At 46.3% G+C, this 27,239-nt stretch overlaps 1 protein-coding gene across 2 annotated transcripts in view; it reads right to left on the bottom strand.

Annotated features, from left to right (window-relative positions):
• Positions 1–27,239, bottom strand: part of FANCE (FA complementation group E) — a 300,305-nt gene that overhangs the window by 220,461 nt on the left and 52,605 nt on the right. For both annotated transcript variants that reach the window (XM_086923242.1, XM_086923243.1), the window contains exon 6: positions 9,961–10,020. In XM_086923242.1, coding sequence (XP_086779368.1) covers positions 9,961–10,020 — 60 coding nt within the window. The remainder of the gene's footprint in view (positions 1–9,960; positions 10,021–27,239) is intronic.

The following is a 27,239-nucleotide window of genomic DNA, read 5'->3' as shown; positions in this document are numbered from 1 at the left end:
CACTCTGCAGTCACTCTGCACTCCCTAGTCACTCTGCAGTCACTCTGCACTCCCTAGTCACTCTGCAGTCACTCTGCACTCCCTAGTCACTCTGCAGTCACTCTGCACTCCCTAGTCACTCTGCAGTCACTCTGCACTCCCTAGTCACTCTGCAGTCACTCTGCACTCCCTAGTCACTCTGCACTCTGCAGTCACTCTGCACTCTGCAGTCACTCTGCACTCTGCAGTCACTCTGCACTCTGCAGTCACTCTGCGCTCTGCAGTCACTCTGCGCTCCCTAGTCACTCTGCGCTCCCTAGTCACTCTGCGCTCCCTAGTCACTCTGCGCTCCCTAGTCACTCTGCGCTCCCTAGTCACTCTGCGCTCCCTAGTCACTCTGCACTCCCTAGTCACTCTGCGCTCCCTAGTCACTCTGCGCTCCCTAGTCACTCTGCGCTCCCTAGTCACTCTGCGCTCCCTAGTCACTCTGCGCTCCCTAGTCACTCTGCGCTCCCTAGTCACTCTGCGCTCCCTAGCAGCACTCTGCGCTCCCTAGCAGCACTCTGCACTCCCTAGCAGCACTCTGCACTCCCTAGCAGCACTCTGCACTCCCTACTCTGCACTCCCTACTCTGCACTCCCTACTCTGCACTCCCTACTCTGCACTCCCTACTCTGCACTCCCTACTCTGCACTCCCTACTCTGCACTCCCTACTCTGCACTCCCTACTCTGCACTCCCTACTCTGCACTCCCTACTCTGCACCCACACACCCAGAGCCACACACACACACCTAGGAGAGCAATCACAGCGAGGGGGCAGGGAAGCAAGCACAGTGAGGGGGCAGGGAAGCAAGCACAGCGAGGGGGCAGGTAACACCCATCAATCCTGAAACCCAACTTCAGAACAACAGTGCAAGCCTTGGGCCTTACCTTGTTAGGTAGAGGCAATGCTCTGCTTAACAGCATCCTGAACATCACACTGGCACTCCTGAAATACATCCTACACGCTGCTGCATCAACGTCCTGAAAAGCCTGGCCACATAATCCCAATATTGAAGGTACTATGCTGGCTCCCCTGCAGGTGTCCATCAACTTCAAGACCTGCTGCTAGTTTATAAGTCCATCAGAAATTACTTCTTTGCATACCTAACTGTGAAATTAGCCATCTTAGGTGGAAAGTGTTACACCAAGTGCCATGACATCACCAGATTGGAAGAGAAGAACTACCTATGGAGAAGACGGAGAAGGTCTTGTCCATCTACCCACCTAGAACATGAAACATTCCCATCGACAACCTGTAGTTCAGAAAAATGCAGACAAAGATTTCAATGAACACTACACAATACAACTTACATTCTACCTGCCTCACTTTAAACACAAGTACCACACACTACTGGATTGTAAATAAGGGCTCATGCCTACTGTTCAGCGCACCAATGCTCCACAGCTAGGCTCTCATAAGTACTACTACATGCATACATACACTTATGATGCAATAGCAGGTCTGTAATCCGTCACGCTTGCAGAAATTGTCAACTTTTGCCACACTGAACATGGAAGACCTGTCTTTCACATGCAAAGGTGAGGCTGTTATAAATGGCCATGAATTAAACCATGCATTCGTCTATGGTAGGAAGGTGGGTATTTTTGTGTGCTGGAGGGTAGGATATGCGGATGCTGAGGGAGGCAGGCAGGATAGCATGAGAGGGTGCCAGCTACCTTGATGCAATTTACCAGGGGGGTATCAGAGTGAGATGGGGAGAGGGAAAGATCAGGAATTTAAAATAGTTTCATGAAGAATAGTGGTGATAGGAGGCAGGTATGTTTTTTATTGAAGGAAATGGGCATCAGCGGGGTGGGTGTGCCGCTGATCATCGTATCTTAACACCTTTCGAAGTACAGTGCTTTGCTTAGCCAAGCTATATTTCTACATTGCTGTCCTAAGTCATTAAACAAAATCATCATTGATTTTTCTGTCCACGTTTCCTTAAAGCATACAATTCTATATAGTTGATGTTTTTTGCAAATCCCGACAACCATATAAATATTACAAAAAGAAAGACATCCGCTTTTTTTTTGTTCGCAACAATTGATATTTAAAATGTTGCCATAGCGTACCTGTATCCGGTGCAGTCATCTTTCGGCTCTCTTGAGCCATGCCCTCGAGGATGTGTAGGTCGTGTAAAGTCCCGCTTCCATGCTTGGCTCTTGAATCTAGGATTTTCTAATTTATATTTTTGAACCCGCTTGAAGGTCGTCTGCCTACGTATTAATGATTGCAAGATTCTGCCCGGTGGAACTCGTGTTTCAGACTCATCACTTAGTCTCCACTGGAGCCCTGTATACGAAAACCTATGCGTTTAGGCCTTGACTCTCCTTGAGCATCAGTGGCACATTTCTGGCACTGGCTGATCTCTGTTGCCTGTTTCTGTGATTCACAGCTCGATTTTTTTCTTTTGTCAATAAATATTTTCAGCCTTTGAATTAGCATGCGGACATATCATCTTTAACAAGAGCATTATAAAGCAGCTCACAAAGGAAACTGCAATTATACCTGGATTGCAAACACTTCTGTTTCCATAGTGGAAACTGCAGAACACAAATACCTGCAGGTGTGTTACGTAAGAGCCCCACAATGTGAGATGTGCTTTGTCACAAAGCCTAGGAGCCCGTGACAAACTCTCTCTGTTCATTCCTACACCTGTCTTTGTCTGCCACAACAAAGGAGAGGCCATTCAAGCACCAGCACAGTCACAAGGTGTGCTGAAGCAGGCTACGATTGGAAGACACATGAGCACTGCAGAATCCACACCTGCAGCCCGTGCTTTGTTACTTTATGTCGCCCAAGCCAGGCCACTCGTCACTAGAAATCAGTAATATGTTTCATGAAATGAGTGCAAGTGAGAGCGTTGTTGTCTAAATAAAGCAGGTGCCACTTGGAGTTTCGGTTGCCCTGTTGCTTGTCGCGGGTCGCCATTAAAGCAGTGAGCCTGTGGCCTGCCCACAGTGAGACCGGCGTGTCCTTGCAGTCAGCGACCTTCAGTGCTGCTGACTGTGCTGTCCGAGCAGCTGGGCGGGGAGAGAATGAAAGCAGAGCTGTGAACATAAAGATGGGGTAAAGCGCCTTCTGTAGCAGTGAAGGCGCTGCCTCCTCACACACGGAGGGAGTGGGCTTAGCCTCACCCCCCCGGGCACAGAGGGTTCTGAGGCTATGCGAATCACCCACCAGCTGGGTGAAAGGCCATTGTCCCAGTTCACAGCTCCTCAACATCACACATAACAATGTGACCTGAGGCCTGCCCCGGAGGAGGCGCTGCCCAGCACGGTGGGTGGAAACAGCTGACACAATGGAAATCAAGAGCACGTCCATTTCTACCCGGGGATGGCAACAGGGGGTGGGAGGGGCACCAATATGGATATGAAGGGGGGGTAATGGTGGTTGCCCAGTGCGGGGCGTGGGGGTAGGGGTGGAGCTCGAGTGGGAGGCGGGGGCCTCTCGGGATGCGGGACAAAAAACATTCATGGCAAAATATAAAATGAAAGATGCAGGCAAAAACGCGGGGTACCGATGCTGCTTGACCAACCTGGCAAGCGTGCTCGACATGTGGTCAAGGGGTGGCCGGCTGTTTTTCACAGAGTAAACACAGCATATTTCCTCATTTCCCAACTCCATGCAGTGAAGTATTGCAGCCACTGCTCACACATGTGAGTAAGAAGAGCGGGCTGTGCAACCCTGAAGCCACCACCGCAGCCTGCTCCCCTGTGCGCTGGGAGAATGGGGGCCTGGAATCAGTGGGGGAGTCTGGGGGCGGTGCCATCAACTCGGATTATCTGGCATTTCTCAGACCCTTTGAGGTGCCAGGGTGTGAGAAGAGGCGTCCTGCGGGGGAGGGGGCTATTAACATAAATTCCACAGCATGCCCCGCCGGAGAAAGACATGGAGGGGATTGGGGGTAATCAGATAAGACTCTTCCGGGGTCGTAAATGTTCTATAGATTCAATTACAAACACCAATATATACAGGGATCACGCAGCCAGCTCGAATTGTCATGGGCGCCACCTGCAGTCAGTCTAACTTTTTAGACAAGAACATCAACGCCTGGCTTTTAGTGTCCTTCGCATCTGGTGTTTCAGTCGCTGCCTCGGGCTGCAATGTACCGTGGACTGAAAAACCAGTGTTTGTGACACAGTGCTTTTTCACGGAGTTACAGCTGCAACGACTGCTGTTAGAGCCACCCTACTCCCCGAGCGAAAATATACTGCTTACCAACAACTCCGCACAAACTGTCTTGCGCTGTGAACTCACGGACTCCGAGGGGCTTCGGGTCCCGGCTTCGCCTTCCACGGACGAGCTGCCGCCCATGCTCTTCAGTGCGGAGTGCGGTCCTCACGTGCACCGACCCCCTCACCCGGCTCTGTTTCTCTTTGTGGGTGGGGGGGGGTCTCATGGTTTCCTTCGCGCGAGCTTTCCAGCTTGAATGAACAAGCACCTACGGGCACACGGGGAGGGGGGTACGGACAGTGGGAGGGGGGGGGCGAAAGAACGGGCACTCACCTGGACTCGTCCCGAGCAGGAAGGCAGGTGCCCGCAATGCCGGACCAGATTCAGGGGCGTTCCCGAGAATTAGCTTTCGGCTGACGTAGCGTGACGTAGCCAAAAGCCAAAAATTCTCGGGAACGCCCCGAATCTGGTCCTGCATTGACGGACAAACGTGTCTTCCAATGGCTAGCCTCCATTTATGGAGCTAGCCAATGGAAGACGGGGGCGGATTCCAAGCCCCATACTATACTCATTAGGTTTTCGCCTGCGCGAAAAAGCTGCGCAGAGCGCAGCTTTCGCCAGGCAAAACCTAAAAAGGAGTTGGACATACTCTGGGGACCCACCTATGGGAGGGTCTGGAAAGAGGGGTGGTTACACCCATTTCCTTTGCCCAGATTCGCACTAGAGCAGGGGCTGAGTGTCCCTGCTACCGGTTTGAACTGGACTTTGCACATGGACACCAAATGTGCCCCCAGTGCAGACTTTCTGGCACTCTCAGAGTGCACCCACCCAGCCCCAATACACTAAGGCCTTTCTGGGAGGTGGTTACACCTCCCTGTGACAGGAAACCTATTGTCAAGGCCTCCCCTGCCGGAGTTTCATCCAGCAGCAGGAGGTCAGACACATGTCTGTGGCTGCAGCATCCATTTTGTGACGCTGGGGCTCGTTTAAACTATTACCGGGCAGAACAGTGTGTACATGTCTCTCCCTCTAGAAGAGTGGAATTCTACCCCCAATGCCAGGACTGGCGGGGGGCTAGGATTCTAAAGTATTTGACACCTAATACGACATGTTTCCATGCAGCCATTCCAAAGTTAGCATTTACTGCGATGTTATAATGCACTTAAGAGTATTTGGTCTCGCTGCATCACCGAATAGCTTCAGAGAATAGATTCCGAAAGCTACAGAGGGGTCCTGCTCATGCATGGGCACCCTCTCACACAAAACCAAGCCCTCTGCCTTCAGGATTGATAAGGCCTGCCATAGGAGTGACTGATAGGTTTATATGTGTCAGTGATTAAAGGTAGATATAGGTACCTTATATCGTAGTAAGGGGTGCATGCACCACCTTACCCAGGCTGCAGTAGCAGTTCTGTGGTGTCATTTTAGAAGGCTTCCCAGGGGTGGCATAATACCTGCTTCAACCCCTGGTAGGCCTCTGGGGTACCTATGCCCTTAGTACCTAGTGTACCATATACTAGGGACTGACAAGGATACCTCAGTAAGCAAACTAGGGTGTACCTAAAGTACATGCAATCAATTTAGAGAGGAAGCAGTTGGCTGGTGTCCTGGATAGCAGGGCCCCAGCCAGACTAAAGTCGAAAAACAGTAAAACACCAGCAAAAAGTGGGGGAACCATAGTAAGCAGATCCTACTCTCCTACACCTAGGACCGGTTTCGGGCTTTTAGCTCATATCCACCAGGATAGCTTGACTCCAGTGGCATGGAGAGCATGGGATCCACGTCTGGGCATACCCGTCCCACTCGGGGTTACAAATAAAAAAAGAACAATTGATAGACAGAATGCAGAACAATGTCATACATTCACAGCAGTACAGAGATCTGGTCCTAAATCCATCATTATTTTGCTCACCATGCCATTCCAGTTTGGACCCAGCCATATGCAAATCAGTCTTGACCCTGTGCCCAATGGGAACAGTCCAGCCCAGGCCTCCCTGGACTGGAAACAAGCATCCTATGACCGGTTTCAGGCTTTCAGTCCTAATCAGCCAGGATAGCTTGACTTGGACAGGAAACAAGCATCCTAGGACTGGTTCCGGTACACCATTGGATTCAAGTTAGCCTGGCTGATGAATGGTGATGCCCTGAAACTGGTACCAGGATGCTTGTTTCTGGTCCAGGGAGGACCCGGCTTGGCAGTTCGGGCTGGACTATTCCCACAAGGAACAGGGTCAAGACTGATTTGCATATGGCTGGGTCCAAACTTGGGTGGTGTGGTGAGCAGAAGAATGATGGATTTAACCCAAGATCCTTGTGACTGGGGATGAATGATTGCATTGTCCAGCATTCTATCCAGCAACTGTTTCTTTTGCATATGTCGCCCTAAGTGGGAAGGGTATGCCAGACGTGGGTCTCGTGCTCACTACACCACTGGATTCAAGCTACCCTGGCTGATGAAGGATGATGCCCTGAAACCGGTCCCAGGATGCTTGTTTCCAGTCCAGGGAGGACCATGCTTGGCAGTTCGGGCTGGACTGTTCCCAATAGGAATAGGGTCAAGACTGATTTGCATATGGTTGGGTCCAAACTGGGGTGGTAAGCAAAAGAATGATGGATTTAACCAAGATCCTTGTAAATGGGAAAGGCATAAGTTAAAGGCAATAGTCTGTTAAGAGTGGATTATTATTGTACTCTGTTAAAGCCTGTAGACGAGTATTTTGTCACATAAATTCTCCCAGAATACCATAGAAGGCAAGGGTTTTGGCTTTAGTTAGTGCCTCAGACAATCCCTGGGTGTTGTAGGCTTGCACTGAAATGATCCTTTTTAGGCCCTTTCATAATGGTTTGCACATTTTTTTGCCCAATGTTATTTTGCATATATTTGTAATTCTATGACTGTATACGTGATGGCTGCTCTGAGGGAAGTTTATGTTCAAAACTCAAATGATTTTTCCAAAATAGGGGACATCTTAAAAAGGGTGTGATGGCCTCTATTGGCACGCTCCAAGCCAGGTAACAGCTCCACGACACTCAGGCTTATGCATACCTTCGTCTGAAGCATGCATGGATTGCGGAGGGATTAGATGGGGAGACACTACCAGAATGTGCCCCGTTAGATGGTCGACTCTTGCAGGAAGAGATTCCGGCTAAAGCAGTTTTGTTTACCTATAAAACGCTAATTAACAATATGCCCTACTAACTTGGTCCACTCCAAACTAAATGGGAAAGGACCACCGGAATATTGAAAAATATAGACTGGGAGGCCGCTCTTATGCATCCACGGGAAGTGGCAATTAAACTTAGGCTACGCCTCATTCAGTACTAAATCCTGCACCGCACATACTTTGATCGAGTTCGACTACATAAAAAAGGGAGAGTGGAAAGTCCAGAATGCCTTAGGTGCCATGAAACAGACGGAACTTTCATACACACCCTCTGGGAATGCACAGAGATTCAAGCGTACTGGGGAAAGATTGTGGAAGAGCTTAACATAATACTTGAAGTCCAAATTGAACTGGAGCCAAGGTTTCTTCTTCTGGGTATCCTAACGGATGTAGATATCCCAAGACGTAAACTTGTATTACCTAACTTGGGATTAGCGTAGCCAAACAAGATACAGCAAAGTACTGGGGGGCGCAACACATACCTGCACTTAATGAATGGAGGGCAAGTCTTGATCTCTACATGGTGGCGGAACAAGTGACGTATAAGGCCAGGGGCTGCCCTCAGAAATTTAGGAAGCTATGGACACCATGGATAAAATACTATGATCTGGAGGTGGAGGGGGACGTAGAGGGAGGGGGACTGTTATCTGGAAGGTTGAGGGAGGAACCTTGAACAATGCAATGTATGCCCCTGATGTTGGTATGCAAGAGTATTGTAGGTATGGTTTGTTCTTCAAATACACCCGGTTCATTCAAGCCCATCGATAAATCCACCTACAACGGACATTAAATTTGAACGATTGCCAGATGAGACAACTGTGAAGGACAATTATTGGGCGTGTTGTATTCATGCTTTGTTTAACATGTTATCTTCTTTTCAAAACAAAATAAAAATATTTGTTTTAAAAGAAAACACTCAATTGACTTGAGTTGTTTATGTTGACAAGTCCATGTCAAAGACTGTATACCTAATTGGTGCATTGTTAACAATTATGTTAGATTCCATAAGACTGGCTGGTTTATTATGAAAAGTTACAACAAAGGAGTAGGCCTGACACTTATTCATATATTCAAGCCAACAATCCTTCAACAGTGGATTGTTGTTTAACTGTGCATACACTATGCACAATACCATTCCAAGACGGCTGCCCGCTGCCGTGTTTAATTTTGTACTTATTTTTTATTCAAGATTTTTTTTAAAAACTTGTAATTTATTTTTTGTTTTATGCACATGCATGTTGAGTTTGTGCGTGTATGTTTTGTTGTGGAAGGGTGAGTGAGTGACTGCAAGAATAGGCTGATGGATTATAGGATGCAGGAATGCAAAACTGAGTGATAGAGTTCATGTAAGATAAGCGATTGAGTGCCCAACCTCATCAGTGTCTGAGGAGACACTTTCAATTATTAGCTAGGCCAACTGATATTGCCATTGCATGTTGAATGGTGACATTACAGTGGCGTGGAGGCTAAACAGCTGTTGGCACTGACTGATAGAAGTAGGGAAATACATTCAGAAAGCAACAGTAAACCTGTGAGAAAAGAAAAAGATGTAGTGCTACTAGAGTCCCAACAATTGACTAACACACAGACTCTTGAACATGTAGATGAGCTACTAAGATACCACACATTTAGAGAGCCCAATCCCCTACTTTTGTCCTAATTGCAGATGAAATAAATCTTCACACAACAAAAGTGAGAGCAAGAGAATTTTTTCCAAGGAGACAAGATCTGAGTGCCCTCTCTTGGTACAAATGTTCAGTTCCCCTAAGTCTTGTATACAAACAACTGTTCTATTGGTAGTTTGAAATAATGAAAATAGTTTCACCTGTTTAGTACATGGACATTTGTGATTATAACAAAGACTTGTATACAAACAACTGTTCTATTGGTAGTTAGAAATAATGAAAATAGTTTCACCTGTTAAGTACATGGACATTTGTGATTATAACAAAGACTTAGGTGAATAAACCTTTGTGAATAGGCTAAACAAATCACCTGTACCCTGCTAAAAACACAATATGCAATGTACATCTAGGTTAATACATTGGTCCAAGCTATGCTAAACACCAGTCTTTTAGTGCGAGAGCATGCAACTTAAAACTCTACCAGGCTGAGTGATATTCAGACAGGGACACCCAAATTCAATTTATGGAAGAAGAGAGTCAATTGGGACTGGTGTAACATTTGCTGCTGTAGGGGACCTCTGCTACCATATCGGGCTGCTAACACACTAAGCAGTGTCCTAGTATTGTACTGTCCTTGAACCAGCCTTGAAGTTGGGTAAGAAAAATTGCCCCAAACGCCCCTAAAGGAACCACCCACTTATGAATAGGAGAGTGACACCTCAACAGCACTGACATTCATGAACAGCAGTTTCAGTGTCTCAGGTACTGGCTACCCATGAACAGGAGATCCACATCACTGACCTGAAAATGCACCCCTCACCTATATGCCAGCAGCTTTGAAAGCATCTATACAACCCAAGAACCATAAATTGTTATAATCATGACAGCTGCCCTCACTGCAGCAGAGGGCAATGAACAGGATAAATGCACTATATATAAGGCCCAAGTGGGTGATATACCATACACTTACCTGGGCCGAGTCACACTCGTTTAAAACCTGCAGTTCAGTAGAAGCGAGTACATCTGGCCTCTGAAAAAGAAGTGGAGACGACCTGTGGTCAATTATTTATCATCAGCAAGCCTACTCACAATGACACCAACTACCACAGATTCACTAACGCAAAAGGTCCATCAATTCATAATTTATCAAGTAAAATTCCACTTTAACGATGGCAAGCGTTACCATCTACAATGGCTTCATGTGAAAATATGCAGACCAACATATTTTGCAAAATAGCCGACCAATATCTCAATCTTACAAAAACATCGCCCTTCAAACATTTTGACCTGTATTCTGTTTCTGAATTCAGTCAAACGTACTTCCCATACATATGAAGAATGGATTTAATATTCCCTCTCCAGTCGAAGCGCATTAGGTGTTAGCAGGGCCGGGAACCGAAACCGGCCCTGGCAAAGTGCTTTGCCGGCCCCCCTGGGGGCCAGAGGGGATACGGCCGAGCTGTTTGCTAGGGCCAATTTCAGCCACTTTTGTTACAGCGGCCAAAATTGCCAGCCCCCAGTAACAAAACCAGCCCCCACCCTGGCGGCCCACCGGGGAAATGCCCGGGGCCGGCTATGGCCAGTCAGGCCCTGGGTGTTAGATGACAGTATGCTTGGGTGCAGGTTGAAATTTATATAGAGAGATATTTACCCTAGGTCGAGATTTTGGCAGTCTAACCCGTTGACAATGTTTTTTTACGAGACTGTGTTTTCACAAGTTACCATCTTCTGTGCTTTTTATTATCCTTCCTTAGAAGCAAATTCCACCAGTACAATTAACTTCACTCCTCATTCTCTATCTTGGTAGCGCCCCTCTTCGGCAGTACTACCTGGTGCAACTGGGCTGAAAATATTACATAGTTTTGACAACAACATTTCTGGTGGATAACATATATTCTTGCACATTCCTCACATTATGAAAATCCTCTAGGTGTCAAACTGGATCCAGAAAACCTTTGTTCCCCAGCAATAGCTCTCTAGTGCTGCCAGGTGGCACATGCAAATCTAACCATGACAATAACAGCAGGTAACACATTTTCATAACTTGGTCTTTCCTTCTCAATGGGACTAACTCATCGAAAGAATAGGAAAGACTGTGTATTATCTCCGGGAAGATATAGCAACCACCAGAAATATCATTAGGAAAGGTAAATATCTTTTTCCTCTGATGGATACTTTTTAGCAGCTTACCCAATTTAGAAATAAGTTGAAAAAAGCAATCCTCTATGGAAGGTGTGATTTAGTATCACTGGATAACGAAGGACGCAATGCAACACAGTCTGGTGAAGTATCCATCACTGCATGCTTGAGCTGTGAGACAATACTTTTTTTTTTACAAATATATGGAAAGAACATCTTTCTAGACGAAGAGACCATAAGTGAGCAAAACCTACAAAGAGCTGATCATACCTCCGGGTGACTATCGCGCTTTACAAAAATAAATAATAATAATAATAATAATCATCTACTCTATTCTGTATTTTACAGTCAAAGTAGTAGAAGCACATGGGCTCTTGGTAGGGGGAGGAGGAGGAAAGAGTGGATAGGTTAGTGTTCCAGCTGCCCGAGCACGCCTATTTATGGCGGCTGCAGCACGGACGCGAGGCTGAGAGTGGGCACACCGGTGTCACCACTCTCTGGAGGTACTATTGTTTTTTACCTGTATCTTGAAATATTGCTTCTTAATTGTTATTGAATTTGACTGCCACAATAGTTTTATTTACCTGCCACAATTCGTTTTTATGTTGTTTTTAGATCATTTCTACTCGTTGTTTTACTGCACCTATATCTCCACCTTGACTATAAAGAGGTTCGCTCCTCCTCTCAGTCATAGAGTGAATAGGTTAGCGTTCTAGCTGCCCGAGCACACCTATTTATGGCGGCAGCAGCTTGGACATGAGCAGCGGGTGCTCCGCTGGCACACAGAAGGCATGCCAAAGGCAAGCCCTTCTGCTCCCGACCGGGACCAGGGGCCAGGAACCCTGTGCAAATCCCCTTGCATTACTCTAATTTTCTAAGGTATAATGCTGACGAGCTACGGCAGCTCAGGCCTGCCTTGTTCCCACAGTGCACGCATACCACTGAGCCGGATAGTCCCCTAAGAAACAGAGATCTCTGTCTGCATTGTAATTTCACTTGGGACAGGAGCCCACACTACAATCACATCACACAGGATATGTTGGGAAAGATAGCACACTGGAAAATGGGGCTCATAAACAGCAGATCCCTCCCAGGGCACAAAGTAGAGATTGGGCTGCTTCTAGAGGAAGAATCACTTGACATACTGTCTATCACAGAAAATTGGCTCAGAGAAAGTTCAACTCATGAAATCATTATGACCCTCCGCCCGGGCTCCAGCATTAGCAAGCATGACTGGTTGGGAAAGCCAGGTGAAGTGGTGGCCATTATCTATAAAGAACAGTTTAGCTGCTCTGTCACACCCCTGACATTAACCCATTGCGAGGCAATACAGTTTAGAATCATACTCACCCCCACACCCTTCTTCTACGGAACTCTCATCTACAGGCCCCCACGGCTGTCTACAACATTTCTAGACAACCTTCCTAACCTCCTAGCCAGTTGCATCATAGGGAAAGGAGCTTTCACAGCGCCTGGTGACTTTAATATACACCTTGATGGCTCCAACAATCTAGCTGCCAATAGACGTTGCTCAGACCTTGAAGCCTTACAACTCTCCCAGCTGGTGTGCGCCGCCACTCACGAAAAAGGTTATACTCTGGATCCTATTTTCTCTTATGACCCTAAAGTACAGGTACTCAGCCCGGTCCCAGTTCCTTGGTCTGACCATTGCTTCATCCCTTTTTTGTATGCTAAATCACTCATTCAAACATCGTCGATTGGGGACATGAACTCAGGCAGGAAATGGCCCAGGGTTGTTCCAGAAAGATGGATCAATTTCCTAAAATACACCACACTATCCCCAACAGAGGACCCTAACGAGGCCCATACGCAATGGGGGGACATGATTCATTATTCAGTGGAGAAATGCATTCAGAAACCTCAAATGAAAGCACAACGTAAGCCCAGAAGAGCTGCTTGGTTTAACAGCCAGCTAGTCTCTCAAAAAACAGAAGTGCAAGAAAGTAGGAAGGAAGAGGAAGACCTATGCCCCAGACCTCAAGATGCTATACAAAAATTCCATCCGACAATATCACAATGATATCAAGGTAGCCCAGGCTAAATACTATGAAGAAAGGATTAATATGGCCTTCAACTCCCCCAAGGAACAATTCAAAATCGTAAAGTCGCTCACCAAGATTGAGCAGGACATCTCCATGCATCAATCCTCCCAGGAGAGATGCAATGAGTTAGCCACTTTCTTCAAAAACAAAGTGGAAAATATATAACTCATTGCACATAAGCCCCATGGGTGGCTTTGAAGTGGAGCAGGACACCTCTGGCAGGACAAGACCACTCTCCAGCCTAGACCAACATGGCCCGTCAGCAGCCCCAGTACTAGACACCTTTCCGGTTCTAAGCAAATAACAAACAGGACTCCTAATGAAGAACATCAAATCTGGTTCGCCACTTGCTCCTGCCCCCCCCTCACATTTTACTCCAGAGTGGGGATCCCTTCCTCTCCACTATGGTTGACCTTGTCTTGTTATCCCTGATCACTGGGATAGTCCTCAAGAAGTGGAAACATGCTATTGTAAAGCCCCTGCTCAAGAAGCCTCATCTTGATCCCACGGTACTTGGGAATTTCTGCCCCACTCACTGCTACCAATACTGGGTAAAGTAGTGGAGAAACAGGTCAACAGTATCATTTCACAATTTTTGAGGAGAATAACATCTTGCATCAGACTCAGATGGGTTTCCGTCCTGAACACAGCACAGAGTCTGCTCGCCTCCTGGTCACCGAGAAACTCAAAATGATACTAGACCAGGAGGATCCGCCGCCATCCTGCTCCTTGACTCAAGTGCAGCATTTCATACAGTTGATCATAGTATCTTAATACGCAGATTAAGGGAGATTGGGATTCAGGACAAAGCCATCCAATGGTTGGCCTCATTTCTAAGTGAAATATGATTCCAGTGTATGGAATCTGCCACCCTCTCAGACACGTTCTCTGCCCCATACAGAGTTCCTCAGGGATCGGCGCTTAGCCCTACTATGTTTAACATTTCTATGAGCCCACCAGCAGAAATTGTGCAGGAGTTCGGACTGTCAATTGTGTCCTACACTGATGACACACAATTAGTAGTCTCAGGGTCTGAAGCGACTAACTTCAATCATCTTCAGCTAGTTCCATGCATGGAAAAGATAGCAAGCTGGGTGGCCAACTGCAGCCTAAAGCTTAACGGCGAGAAACACTGAGCTGATGTTCCTGGGCAACTGCACAGGGCCTTAGAACAGGATCAGCTGGCCTGAAAGCTGGGGTGCACCCCCACTTCTAAGCCCTCCAATAACAATTTGTGGATGTGGTTGTACCATAATCTTTCTATGGAAACCCAAGCAACAAAAACTCTCAGCTACCTGCCTCGGTATTCTATGATGATCCATAAGATCATAGACCTCATACCAGAACAGACCCGGAGAACGGTAATCCAGGCATTAGTGTCTCATGACTAGACTACGGTAACTCCCTGTATCTGGGGCCCCCAAATAAGTAGTCAACAGGCTACAGGTTATCCAAAACGCTGTGGCCAGGATGCTCCTAAAGATACCCAAGCAGGAGTCAGTGAGATCCTTGCTGAAAAAGTTTCACTGGCTACCGATTAAATCCAGGGTCAGGGTTAAAGCCCTTTGCCTAGCCTATAAAACTATACATGGCAGGGGTCCACCCCTGTTAAAGTCCCTCGTTTACCCATATGTCCCCAACAGATCACTCAAACTGCATCTGACTTCCACATGAACACACTAAGGATAAAGGGATCTAAATAGGGAGGGATATCTTTTTCTCAGTTGGTACCAAAAATCTGGAATTGAATGACCACTGAGTTAAGACTCCTAAAGGACAAACGCAGTTTCAGGAAAAAACTCAAGACCTGGCTCTTCCCATGAGTGCTCCTCCATACCTCCTTGCCTCTGCTCTGCAGCGCTGGGAAGCCCTTAGGCAGCCATGCGCTTTATAGATCCCCTAAACATAAACATAAGGATGGAAGAGTGATGAACTGACTCGATGCAGCCTTCGGCAAAGAAGATGGACAAGCTCGAAATACCAGCTGGTCTGGATTGAAAACGGTGAAAAGTGACCAGACCAACAAGGCTTGTAATTAACTGGCACTGTGGGCTGAAGTGATTGCCTCCAAGAACACAGTCTTCAAAGTAAGAAGGTGAACCGAGTAACATTACATTAGTTTAAACAATAAGCCATACAAAGGCTGCCACCAAGATTAGATCACACTGCAGGGTAAAAAAGGGGCTGGGAGTAAATAAATATAATAGGCCTGTGAGACACTGGGCCAATAGGGGCGACCTGAAGAAAGATAGTTGATTGGGAAGATACATGTAGTCAGACAGGGCAGCCAAGTCGTTAAAAGTGGAGAACATCAAACACAAGATTTAAAAGATGTTTAAACCCCTGGACTACCAGCAAGCAATGAATATGGACCAGCAACTAACATAGATCAACTTGGTTAACAGGTATTCACACTGCAAGGATGACATCATCTTGTTCCAAACAGACAGTTTTTCTCGTTCTCCATGCATGCAGATGAAGCATCCATGGCCTGAGGTGGAGGGCCAGACCTCCATGCTGGGAAAAAGATCTAGCCTGTTTGGAAGAGAAATAAGGGGGCAATGTTGAGTTCCAACTGATCAGCGTTCAAAATCCTCATCACCCAATATGAATCAGCAGTACTTGATACTCTTGTATATTCTGTAGGACCCTTGAAGAGAGGGATCAGTGGGAGCGCATAGGGCAGATGCCGTAAAAAGCTAGCTGAAGGTGCCCACCAGGGAACCTTTCGAAGGGAAGTGAAAAACACAGGATGGACTCTTTCTGTTCTGGGCGGCGATGAAGCTTCCATGCAAGAATATTAAAATCTGGAAAAGTGCATGTTTGTCACTTCAGGATGACTGTCTTACTCATGGTCCTCCAGTGAGATCTGACTCAATATATCTGCCCTCACATGGAGGGTGCCTGCTTGGTAAAAGCCAATTGGATAACACCCTGCTGTAAGGCCCTTTGCAACAGCCATAAAGTCTCTCAACAAAGTCTCCGTTGACATGATGGACGTTGGTTGCGTTGTCTGAAAGGACTGAGATGACACTCCATCAGATGAAATGGAGAAAGGCCTTCAGGGCATGGCAGATCTCTTGCAACTTCATCATACTGATGTGCAACAGTTATTCTGATGTGGACTAAAGGCCATGTGCTGACATGTTCCCCATGTGAGCGCTCCAGCCTAACAAGGAGGCATCCGTAACAACAGAGGCCTACAACTATAGAGGCCTGAATGGACGACCTACAATCAGAGTGAAGCAACACATCCACCAATATACACCTGAGAAGACAGAATTGAAGAGCTCTAGGCAAACAAAGACTACCTTGATGGTGCAGCCACTGTTGTCATTAAGCACCACTGACGGGCCCTTGCACGCCATCTGCAATGCAACACCAAAGTATCTCCAAGCCCATCAAACTCAGCAGAACAAGGATCATTCCTGGATACAGAAATATCAGAATCATACCCTGACCATCTCTAATCCTCTAATGATGAGGAAAAGCTCTCATGCTGGTCATGTTCAGTACCACCCCAATGAAGCTCAGTCTCTGAGTGGTGGCGAGATGGGACTTCTCGATGACAATGGAGAAGCTGAGGTCGAGCAGAAGGGTCATAGAGTGCTGAAGATAGGTTGTGACCTGTGCCAGAGATTGCCCTCAACAGCCTATTGTCCAAGTCCAAAAATACATGAATTCCTGACCGGCTACCACAGCCACCACCTTGGTAAAGAATTGTGGAGCAGTAGTGAGACCAAATGGCAGTACCAACAATTGGTAGTTCTGGAGCCGCACTATGAATCAGACATAGGGTATGTGAGCTGGGAGGATCAGCAGATGTAATTAGGCTTCCTGAAGGTCCAGGGACAGTCTAATCACAGGGATTGAGGGCCAGCAGCACATGGCTCAGGGGTAGCATATTTAAACTCGTCCAGCTGATTGAGGATGTTTAACAGCCTCAGATCCCGAATGGGTCTGAGAGACCTATCATTCTTAAGGACAAAGAAGCCAAAGCAAAGGGAGTAAAAACCCAGGCTCCTCTCCTCCAAGGGCACCACTTCTAAAGCCCCTTTGTTCAACTGGGCAAGGATGTCTGCCTCAAAGATCAAGCATGTGTCGGATAGCACTTCCTTGCAGAAGGAGGATGGTCCAGGGATGTCAAGAGAAACGGAAGGCGTATCTCCTGCTGAAGCACCCAGCAATCATTCGTAATAGACTCCCAATTGTTGTTGAGGTAGGAGACCCTCCTCCCATGCTGAAGTGAGTAATGGAGTCAGAGTGATTTTGAGGGGATGGATCCAGTGGAAGATGAAGAGGCTGGCTCAGATGCTGTTGGACTACCTTTCGTCCACCCATCCTTCAAGACAAACTATTATTGAGTCTGGACTAGCTGGGGAAGTTGCCTGGAAGAAGTGCCATTTTTGTTGGCAAAACTGTTTCTGAGGGCAGAAAATTGTATAAATTCCTGCATCAAACTCCATCTTTCAGAAGTACTTAGTATTAGCATGATTTTAGTTATTCCCTTTTATAAGATTTAAATACGTTGTTTTACATGTTTTCAAGACACAGGGTCACATGCAGCTTGAACAACGTTTTCTTGTTAGCCTATCTGCAGCATACAAGACATGAGCCTGGTTGTGGTGCCCTAGAATATCTATAACTCAGGGTTGCCTTGTACATAAATGAGATATAACAATGCTAAGTGCACAGAGGTGACGCATTACAAGAATATTGGACGTGGCATTACTGTCCTGCTTGTCACTCACAATCAGTTAGATTAGGCAATGGTGATTTTTAGGTCTCGCCCAGGCAGCGCATGCTTTGTCTCTTTGAGATATATACTGTATTCAGAATATGGGCTTGGAGGACAGTCCATCTTTTTAATCGGTTCTTTATTATGTGCTTTGGAAATGCTGTCTTTTGGTTGGTGGATACGCTTTGTAGTCCCTCCTTTTGGACTTTTGTATCCTCCCATGGAGACTGCTCCTTTTACATGTGTTCTTACTCATCAGGCTACGTAGAGAGCTTTGAGAGCACTTTTTATTTTCTTTTCATGCCTCCGCTCCTTAAGTATTCTGTTTACTTAGCTTTGGCAACTTCACTTGCCCTGCCTTCACTTGTTCTCCCTGTGCCCCCCCCCCCCCCCCCCCACATCCTAATCCCTGCCACAGAACTGCTTGGCCTTCGATATGCTGCTTTCTTTTGTTTAATTTAAACAACAGTTCTCATACTTCAATCTCTTATGCCCTCTCTCCGCACCCAGTCATCCCTCACAGAACACTACTTGCCTGCCCCCACCATCCCTCCAAGGTCGCTGCGATTGTAGCTTTTTTTTTCATTTAAATTAGAACATTTATATAGTGCAGGCAGTGAGGAAAATAAGTGATTTGTCCACATCACAAGATGTTGAGCCGAGGCTCGAACATGGATCGCCAACCCCCGAGTCAGCAGCTTTAACCGCTGCGTCACATCCTTTCACTGTGTGGATCCATGTTAGAGTCTCCTTTGTTACAATAGTGCCTCTAATGTGTTGCTCTTACGTTAGAGGACTTGTGCGGCCGGGGCCTTTTATTAGCATGGCGCCCGCTGCTTCAACAACAGACTTCATGCTTGTTTATTTAAATTAACCCTTCTTATACCTAACCTCCCTGTGCCGTCTCTCATGTGCTGTCTCTCACCGACCCACTCGCCCCTATCCCAACACTGCTTGCCTTGCCACACAACCCCTTCAATTAATACATTTATATACTGCAAGCGAAAAGAGGTAATTTGCCTAAATTCACAGGATATTGAGCCTACACCGAGGCTCAAACATGGATCACCTGCGGCTGGTACACATTCCCTCCACTTTTTTGTGCTATGGCCAGAGTGTTATTATTATTATTATTAATATTATTATTATTATTTCAGAATTTATATTGTGCATGGCTGCCCCAGCAACTGGGCGACCCAGCGCATACAAGTACTGATAACTCGATGCCGTATTTAAAGGAGAACCTTATGCCGGGAAAAGCCAGGTCTTAATTGCTTTGCAAAACATAAGATCATTCTGAATTTGCGATGGAAACTGGGAGTGAATTCCATAATCTAGCTGCCAGGACTTTAAATGAGCGCCCACCTGTTCTAGATCTTAGAAAGCGGGGGGCACAAGCAAGCTTTTGATCAATTGAGCGCAAAACGCACCTTGGGGAATACGCCGTTAGCAGGCCGGCCAAACCCGGAGGAGCTTGTTGGATATTAATTTTGTGGGCCAAACACAGTGTTTTAAACTGTATCCTTTCCTCTACTGGCAACCAGTGTAACTTAAGTAGAGACTTAGACACTGGACAGAATTTTGGCAACGTCAGCAGAGTGCGGGCGGCTGCATTTTGTACTCTTTGCAGCCGTTGCACACTAGATTTGTTGGCTCCCAGGAATAGGCTGTTTTCATAATCCAGCCTGGACAGAATTGTGGCCTGAACAATGGTTTGGCGGATTTTAAGTTCAAAGAAGCCCAGTAGAGGTTTTAGTCCTCGCAGGAGTCCAAAGCAGGTCCATGCGACTGATTTAGATTGGGTGTCAAACGATAATCGACTGTCAATCCACACTCCCAGGTTCTTTACTGCCTTGGGGCTTATTTATTTGGGGAGCCTGGAGTAGTCTTGAATGAACACACTCAAAAGAGCAATCATTACATGTATACGTAGACATCTGTTTTAATCATTGTTGGAACCGCTTGCACATAAAATAAGGATTCCCTATGCCTCTATGGTTTAGTGAAGCTTGATTCTTAAAAGGTAAATCCCCATATGTGGATTCCGATTGTTGATTCTCATTGATTGAATCTATTCACTTAATGGCGGTACCTTCTCTTGCAATAGGAGTTAATTACAAAAAGGCAGTAACACAACATCTCCAAGCAAACGGAGTCTCCAGCTTTGGGGTAACAAGCAGTTATTTTTGTAATAGCTGCGCATGCAGTATATGGATGTATAACATTTTACTCAGGGCTGGAGTTTGAGGCAATTAATGCTAATACAGGACACTTTCATGCATACCGACCAGCTGCACAAAAGTAATGAATATATAGCATCAAAATTGGGTTACAAATACACGTCAGACTGGAGCCTTTTAGTAATGAAGGAGCTACTTGGCCAATCATGGCGAACACATGTGCACTTACTATAGCAGAGGTACTAGTGCTACTAATTTAGTCAGGACATACCAACAATATGTTTTATGAACCTTAAATACTAGACAAGCTCCAGTAACACCTATGGCATAGGGACAAATTGCCATTCAGGCAATAAGTCCGCAGATAATAAAAGCCATTATGGGAAAGGTGCCTATAAAGCGTAACACAATAGCCTTCTGGATTGCTCTAAGACCAACCAATTAGAAGCAATTAGAAGCAGTCTACCCTCACACACCACCACATGATAAACATATAATTCTTACTATGTGTGTGCCTACCCTTAGGAATGGTGGCACCGGTAGAGAACTAAAACCTGTGGAGGCATGTTTTCTATGCATTTATACTACAACACATGTAACACCCTTGTTGGCAGTACTGCCAGAGGTGATTAAATCGACACAGAGCTGCATCAGCCCTGGATCCCAGAATGAAATCAATCAGTAATTTTGCACTGATGTCCTCGATCATTTTAAGCAATATTCGAGGGAAGTATCAGCACTGGCTGTACGTCCAAGATTGGCACAGGATCAGGAACAAGAGCTACCTAAAACCATAGCTGAGACCTACACATCTGTGGGCTGTGATACCTTACTGACAAGGGCGGTAAAACCGTGTATTAAAAGTATAAATGAAACTGGAGGGTAACATTAATGATAAACCCACACTAGAAGCCAAAAAAAACCGAAGGTAATGGTGAGAGAGAAAAAGCCGACCAAATCTTCTGTAGCTCAAATGTCCAGATGGGATGGTTACAATTTGTGGAACCGCAACAAGATTAAAAAGCCGAATAAGTATCAGTATTCTGATGGGTGTTCTTCCCAATCTTTTCAGGACTCTGATGATAGGAGGGAGTCAAAGTGATTACAGAAGCTAAAATGATTATACGAAACAAAAGTGAGAATCAGGCCGAGACACTGAGGTTAGTGTGAAGAAAGAAGAGCAAGGTCCGGACTCTAAAGCACCTGTAAAGAAGAAGAAAGTAGCTGGACTTTCTAGAAAACATGCCCTGCACACTAGGGACACTTGTGCAGAACGGGACTTTGGCGTGAATGCTGCTAGACAGTGCAGCAGAAGTAACAACAGTGTATCAACCTCTACAAGAGTTTCCGCTGGTGAATCCAACTGAGGAGTACATACAGGGCAAAACTCCAGACAGACATTGTAGCCCTCTAGACAGGGTTTATAACTGTAGAAATACAAACAGAAGGACATATTCAGTGCACGATAAAAGCAGCCTTCTGGTCACATTTATCTGACGCCTATGATATAATCTTGGCAAAATGGGACTGGCCTCCAATCTTTATTAGGGAACCATCCTGGGGGGCATACATATGCAGTGTAGAATACACACAGTACAGGTCTTTTTGCACATTAGGTGTGTTAGAAATATAAACCACCATTGGATGTTGCTAATGGCTTCTTTAGTCAAAATATATCACCCGAAAGTAGTTATCAAAACACATTTACCAGTTTCGGCTCCCAGTATTCCTTCTAAAGGCTCCTCATGGGCTATAGAATAGTTCAGGTTTATTCTCAGACTGCATTATAGAGATCTTATAACCAGATCCTGAAGCTTTGTCCTAAATTGATGACATCTACCTCAAAGATGATGATTTAAATACACGCTTAACGCACGTGGACTGGATAGTGACCATATTGGCCTCACACAGTTATAAAATACATTCTGTAAAATAGCTTACTTAAATGTAGTCTTCCTAGCCTATGAGCTATCTAGCGAGGGAAAAGGACCAGCACCTAATTTCCATCACAAATGTGCAACTTTGCAACCTCAAAATATACTTAGAAAACTGCATGCCCTATCGGAATTCCTGAACTTGGGATGAGCCTACTTACCACATTTCGCTGAGTAAATTAAACCATTGTATAACTTGATAACTCCCACGTTTTCTCCAAAACACTAACCAGATAAACTCTCCAAGCAGACACACTGGATTCAAAATATTTGCAAACTAGTGTTAACAAAACAATCTTCGTTTTGAGAATCATACCAAGTACCTCCAGGTACACCTTTGTAATCTACAATGAGGAACAGAATGTTCCCATTGCATACAAATTACACTTGTGCTCAAATGCAGAATCCTATTTCGCATCCACTGCGAAAATTCTTGCAGCTGTACAAACCCTCATTCTAGAAGTGTCCTTTGGTGCAGGGAAAACAAATCCTTGTTGTATGCCCTTGAGGCTGCCACCAAAGCCAGCATTCCTAATGCTCGAATACTACACCTTACGTGGATTCCGTGGGCATCATCCTTAAATGCAGTGGATGTGCAGTTTCAATATGATTCTACCTTAAGAACAGAAGAATTCCTCTGGTGTGAGCAAAAGCTGCCTATAACCCCAGATGATGTCCTTCCTGGACCTAGGTTGGAGCCATGAAGCTAAACCTGAGTTCTGCTAAATTCTGATCACAGAAGGCTTCCTCCTCCTAGTTGCCTAACCAGTTAAAGGTCTAATGATATAGATGCCCTCTGTGTGGCAGGTATGCAAAGCAACAATTCTAACACTTCCCCTGTAGGCAATGTTAGCATATTTATGCTCTCCGAGTAGTGTATCGAGAGTGATAAACGTTAGTGTAGAAATTAGGGAACCTGGTGCTGTGAATCAGGATAGAAACATTTGTCGTGTTCACTTTCCTCTAAACCCCGACAATGTCAATCTGTTTCATATGTTCTTTGGTAATAGCACATGTACTAATTCGTTTTTTGAACATGCGTTGTGCCATCATTAGTACAGATACTTCAGTGTGACATTCTTAGTATGAAAGCTGTATTTCCTAAATACCACTGAGTCGCTGAGAGCGGGACTGTTCCATTTAACAGAGCAGCATCTCCCCCTGTGAAATGGACCAGGTTGCAGGTCTGCAGCAAACCAGACCTGCCTTTCTAATTCATATTGCATTGAACTCAGTCCTTGTGCTATTATGTTAGAGGGTCTAAAATTGCACTTAGGGTATACCCCTATGATATGTAACAGCAAGGCCCAGTATATTTGCTGTGGCACATCTGTGATTGAAGAGTAAAAGAGTGACACTATCGAATATAGCAACCATGGCTTCAGACAACCCTGGGAGATAGACCCTTTCCTCGAGGAAAAAGATTACTTCTCTTTCCCATGATATTTTTGAAGGAGGATTGGGTGATCACTCCTTGTCAGGAGATTTACCTGCAGGAAGTGTCATTCTGGGTCCTTGCCAAGAATAACTTGGCCTCCTACTCCTTGGTGTCTTTCGGGTGCATGGATGACCAACTGTAGCAGGCCATGTGGTCATGATCACAACCTAGACTCCATATTCTGATGTTGTGAGTTTCACATAAAAATATATTCTTTCAACGCTATCCTCAGGGTTAAACCTCGAGATCACAGGACATGGCTTGACCTATTTGCAGTTGAATTCGTTGGGAATTTAACTTTTAGGAATGAAGAAGTGCGAGGGACATGGCCTTGCAGCACAAGATGACAAACACTAGTCTTTAGTGATCTGGTGTCCGGCGCCTGAAATCCTTCAACAGCCTGCCTTATCGTGCATCCTGCCGTCTACCGGAGGCTGGGAAGTGAGGCAGGCGAAGGTGCGATTGATTCGTTTTCTGCCTTTCTTGGGCTGAAGAAGGCCAGGGGGATTGTGGAGGGAGAATCACTAGTCCACGGTAAGACTCGGCCTCGCACATGAAACAGTGGATGCCCCGGGAAAGCGCAGTGGCTTGACCATAGCATCTTTTGGGTCCAGTCCTGGGAATGCGAAGGCCCTGCAGAGAAGCGGAGTCTGTCCTGAGGATCTGCCCAACTGAGGAAATGAGCCACTGACATTGGACGGGTGGCCTGAGATGTAGCCTAACATCTTTGGGAGAGTTGAACCAGTAGCCGCACTGGTACAGCGTCAGCAACATTTTCAAGGCAAAGTTTGGCAGTCCGGAGGCCAGACAGCCTCTCGATGACGGTGAACTGATCAGGGAGAAGGAGGATGCGGCATTGGAGTGCAGGTGTGGGCAGGCTGGCTGGGCTGGAGATGGGGCTGGGTGTGGCACCCATATATCCCCAGCAGATGAAAAGTGACAGCGCACCCTGAGACTCTCCCAGAAATGAGGAATTCTGGTCGAGCATCCGGGGAGGCTAACTTATAGGCTTCACAGGTTTTGAGACCAGCCAGGAACCAATTGAGGCTGAGGCCTCGGCTGTGAGGATCTTGGAGGTCCCATGGACATTATAGTTTTTCCTGAAGACTTCCCTTACTTTCATCCCAGGCCACCCACCATTACGCACTGCAGCACCAACTCCGGAGCTCGTCCCAGCAGCCACGCGGCGACCCCCGCTCCATGTCTAGACGGGGGGGGGGCTGTATGATGTGTTCTTACCTGCCTCGTGAGGATTGCATTCCTTGCATTCTTGTTGCATTCCATGTTCTGTATCTTCCGAATTTCAGGCTGACGGCACTCAACAGTTGGCAGTTGTACGGGACTGTTGAGGTGGTCGGATGCCAGGTTGTGCATTGCGACTAAACTTATCTTAATTCATCCTGCTTCAAGACTGGGTTCTCCACGAGACCTCACAACAGGGGCCCTAGACCCGATCGACCCCCGTGCCCCCCTCCCCTCCATGTAGAGCAGGCGACAGAATCGCAGGTTATAGGCCTACCAGCTCTGCCAAGGCCCTGCCAACCGTCAACGGGCCGCCGACGGGAACAGCACTCTGCACCGTAGCTCAGACCTGCGTTGGAACTGCCGGCCGGAGTAGGCTCAAACGCGGCATCCACGTCCCTGCAGACCGTCGCCGGTATTAAGCCTTGCCCTCTCCAGGGAGCCGCAGACTCAGGGGGCAGGAAAGCATGGCAGTTTTGAGTTCTCCGCAGGGACCGTCTTGAGGTCTGAATGCAGCCGGGGCCGCGTGCCGCCCCGCTGGAACCCGGATCCCACAGAGTTACAGGCCGGAGCACCCCGGGCTGTCACAGATGGCCGTCGGAGCTCGGGAGGCACTCATCAGGTGCCGCTGAATCTCGCAGGCACTGTAGATGCGGGCTAAGGCAGGGAAAACCGCCAATTTGAGAGGATGCACAGGATAAACGAGGGATTCACTGCAGAGTGTTAGCAAGATGCATCCGCCATCTTCGGCGCTTGGCCACGTCCCCCCATGTCGAAAATATGCTTCATTACAACCTTTCTCAGGGTCAGAGTTGTTAAGTTCAACTCATGGGCGTAGGAAGTGTGGGGGACGCGGGGGATATATCCCCCCCCAGATTTTGTAGTGGGGGGGACACGGGGGACAAGGGTGGGGGGGACAAAGGGGGACAAGAATTTCCCCTTCTTCTGTCAGTCGCAGGGCCATTAACACCTCAAAGCACTAATGCTTTGAGGTGCCAATAAGTTCTTCGAGGTGCCAATGGCCCTGCGACTGACAGACGGGAGAGGGGAAATTCTTGTGTCAAAGCCTTTCACTTGCCGATGGCCCTTCCCATTTGTTGTCTGCAAACCTCCAGGAATTTTCTCACCTCGTCCTCCCCGCCATGGCTGCCTGCACGCTGCACTTCTAGGACAAAGGAGGAGAGACAGTTTGTTAATTGCTGTCTGCATGCTGCACCTCCTCAGCCCCGACCCGACCCTGCTTAGTTATTTGGACTGCGTAATTTAGCCGCTCCAAGGCTAATGTTTGGTAAAAATGTATATTTTTAGCAGTTGACCCTCGCCAGGGAACATGAAAACCATTAGTATCAGACCCCGTCTGAGCCCACTTCTGTTGGGTGTCAGATGTTTTGGTCTGTTCTAATATTTACGTAATTAACAATTTAGATACCACTAGTTTGTCTGAATTCTCTTATAGCACCACTCAACCCAATCCAGGGTGTCAGAGCGCCTTACATCACACATGCACATTGGCAATAAAGCATATGTTTTAAAATCAATTTAGTGGATGTGGTACATAAGACAGGGTTACAATTTGAGGAGTCACATATCCTTTCCTTCATAGTTCACTGTGCTATAATAGAAGGATTACAATTTATGAACTGTAAGTAACGAAAGCATCTGTGTGTTAAAAGCAATAACCTACTTACCCATCCATATAAAATAATGATCCATCATCTGTGTGTCACATGATGTTCTTTGTGGGAGGCACATGAACCCTCCATGCTACTTTGACAAAACTGAAACTAGAAAAAACACCTGTCTCTCCAGCAAGTGCATTAACTTCCAGAGTTATCCTACCATTATTATTCCCTCAGATTTACTGGGTACTTAAAGATCTATGCAGCAGGCACCTTAACACCATAAGATATTTTAGAATGCAGACTTTGCAAGCAATTAAGCAGAATCGATACACTGCCACGTTTCTCCTCACTAACACCGCATATCTGAGCTTTGCCACACAATTCATTCTGCATATCTAACTATATCTATCTTCTGTGAGAATCTCATTTGTGTCTCTCACAGCATGCTGTTTTACATTGGTAAATGCAAAAACAACAGTTGATGGTAAGCATCTCTCTTCCACACAAACACTGTAAATCTCATTTTTGTGACATCCCACACAAGGATAATTCTTATTGCAAATTTATCTTATATGGGGTCTTATATTCGTATGCAAGATAATGTGGTTTGAGTGCACTCTACACTTATGTCATCCAGCTGCAATAGCGTTTCTCACAGATTAGACAACAAATGTTTTTGTATTGTGTTGTACACTTTGCGAAGCATTGAGGGTTTCTCCACCCTCCAGCCTCAGGAATGCAGGCGATAAACTTACAGTGTTTGAGAAACTATTTCCGCTCTCCTTCTAGTGCCCTGCTAAACCTGGGACTTCCAAAAAGGATCTGACTGACTTTAATACTAAAACAGACAGACATAATCCTACACCATACTGTTAGATCTGTCAGCCCTAGGA

This window comes from Lissotriton vulgaris, chromosome 5 (genome assembly GCF_964263255.1).
Source record: "Lissotriton vulgaris chromosome 5, aLisVul1.2, whole genome shotgun sequence".
NCBI classification, from domain to species: Eukaryota; Metazoa; Chordata; class Amphibia; order Caudata; family Salamandridae; genus Lissotriton; species Lissotriton vulgaris.
This window is presented reverse-complemented; position numbering and strand designations above follow the sequence as displayed.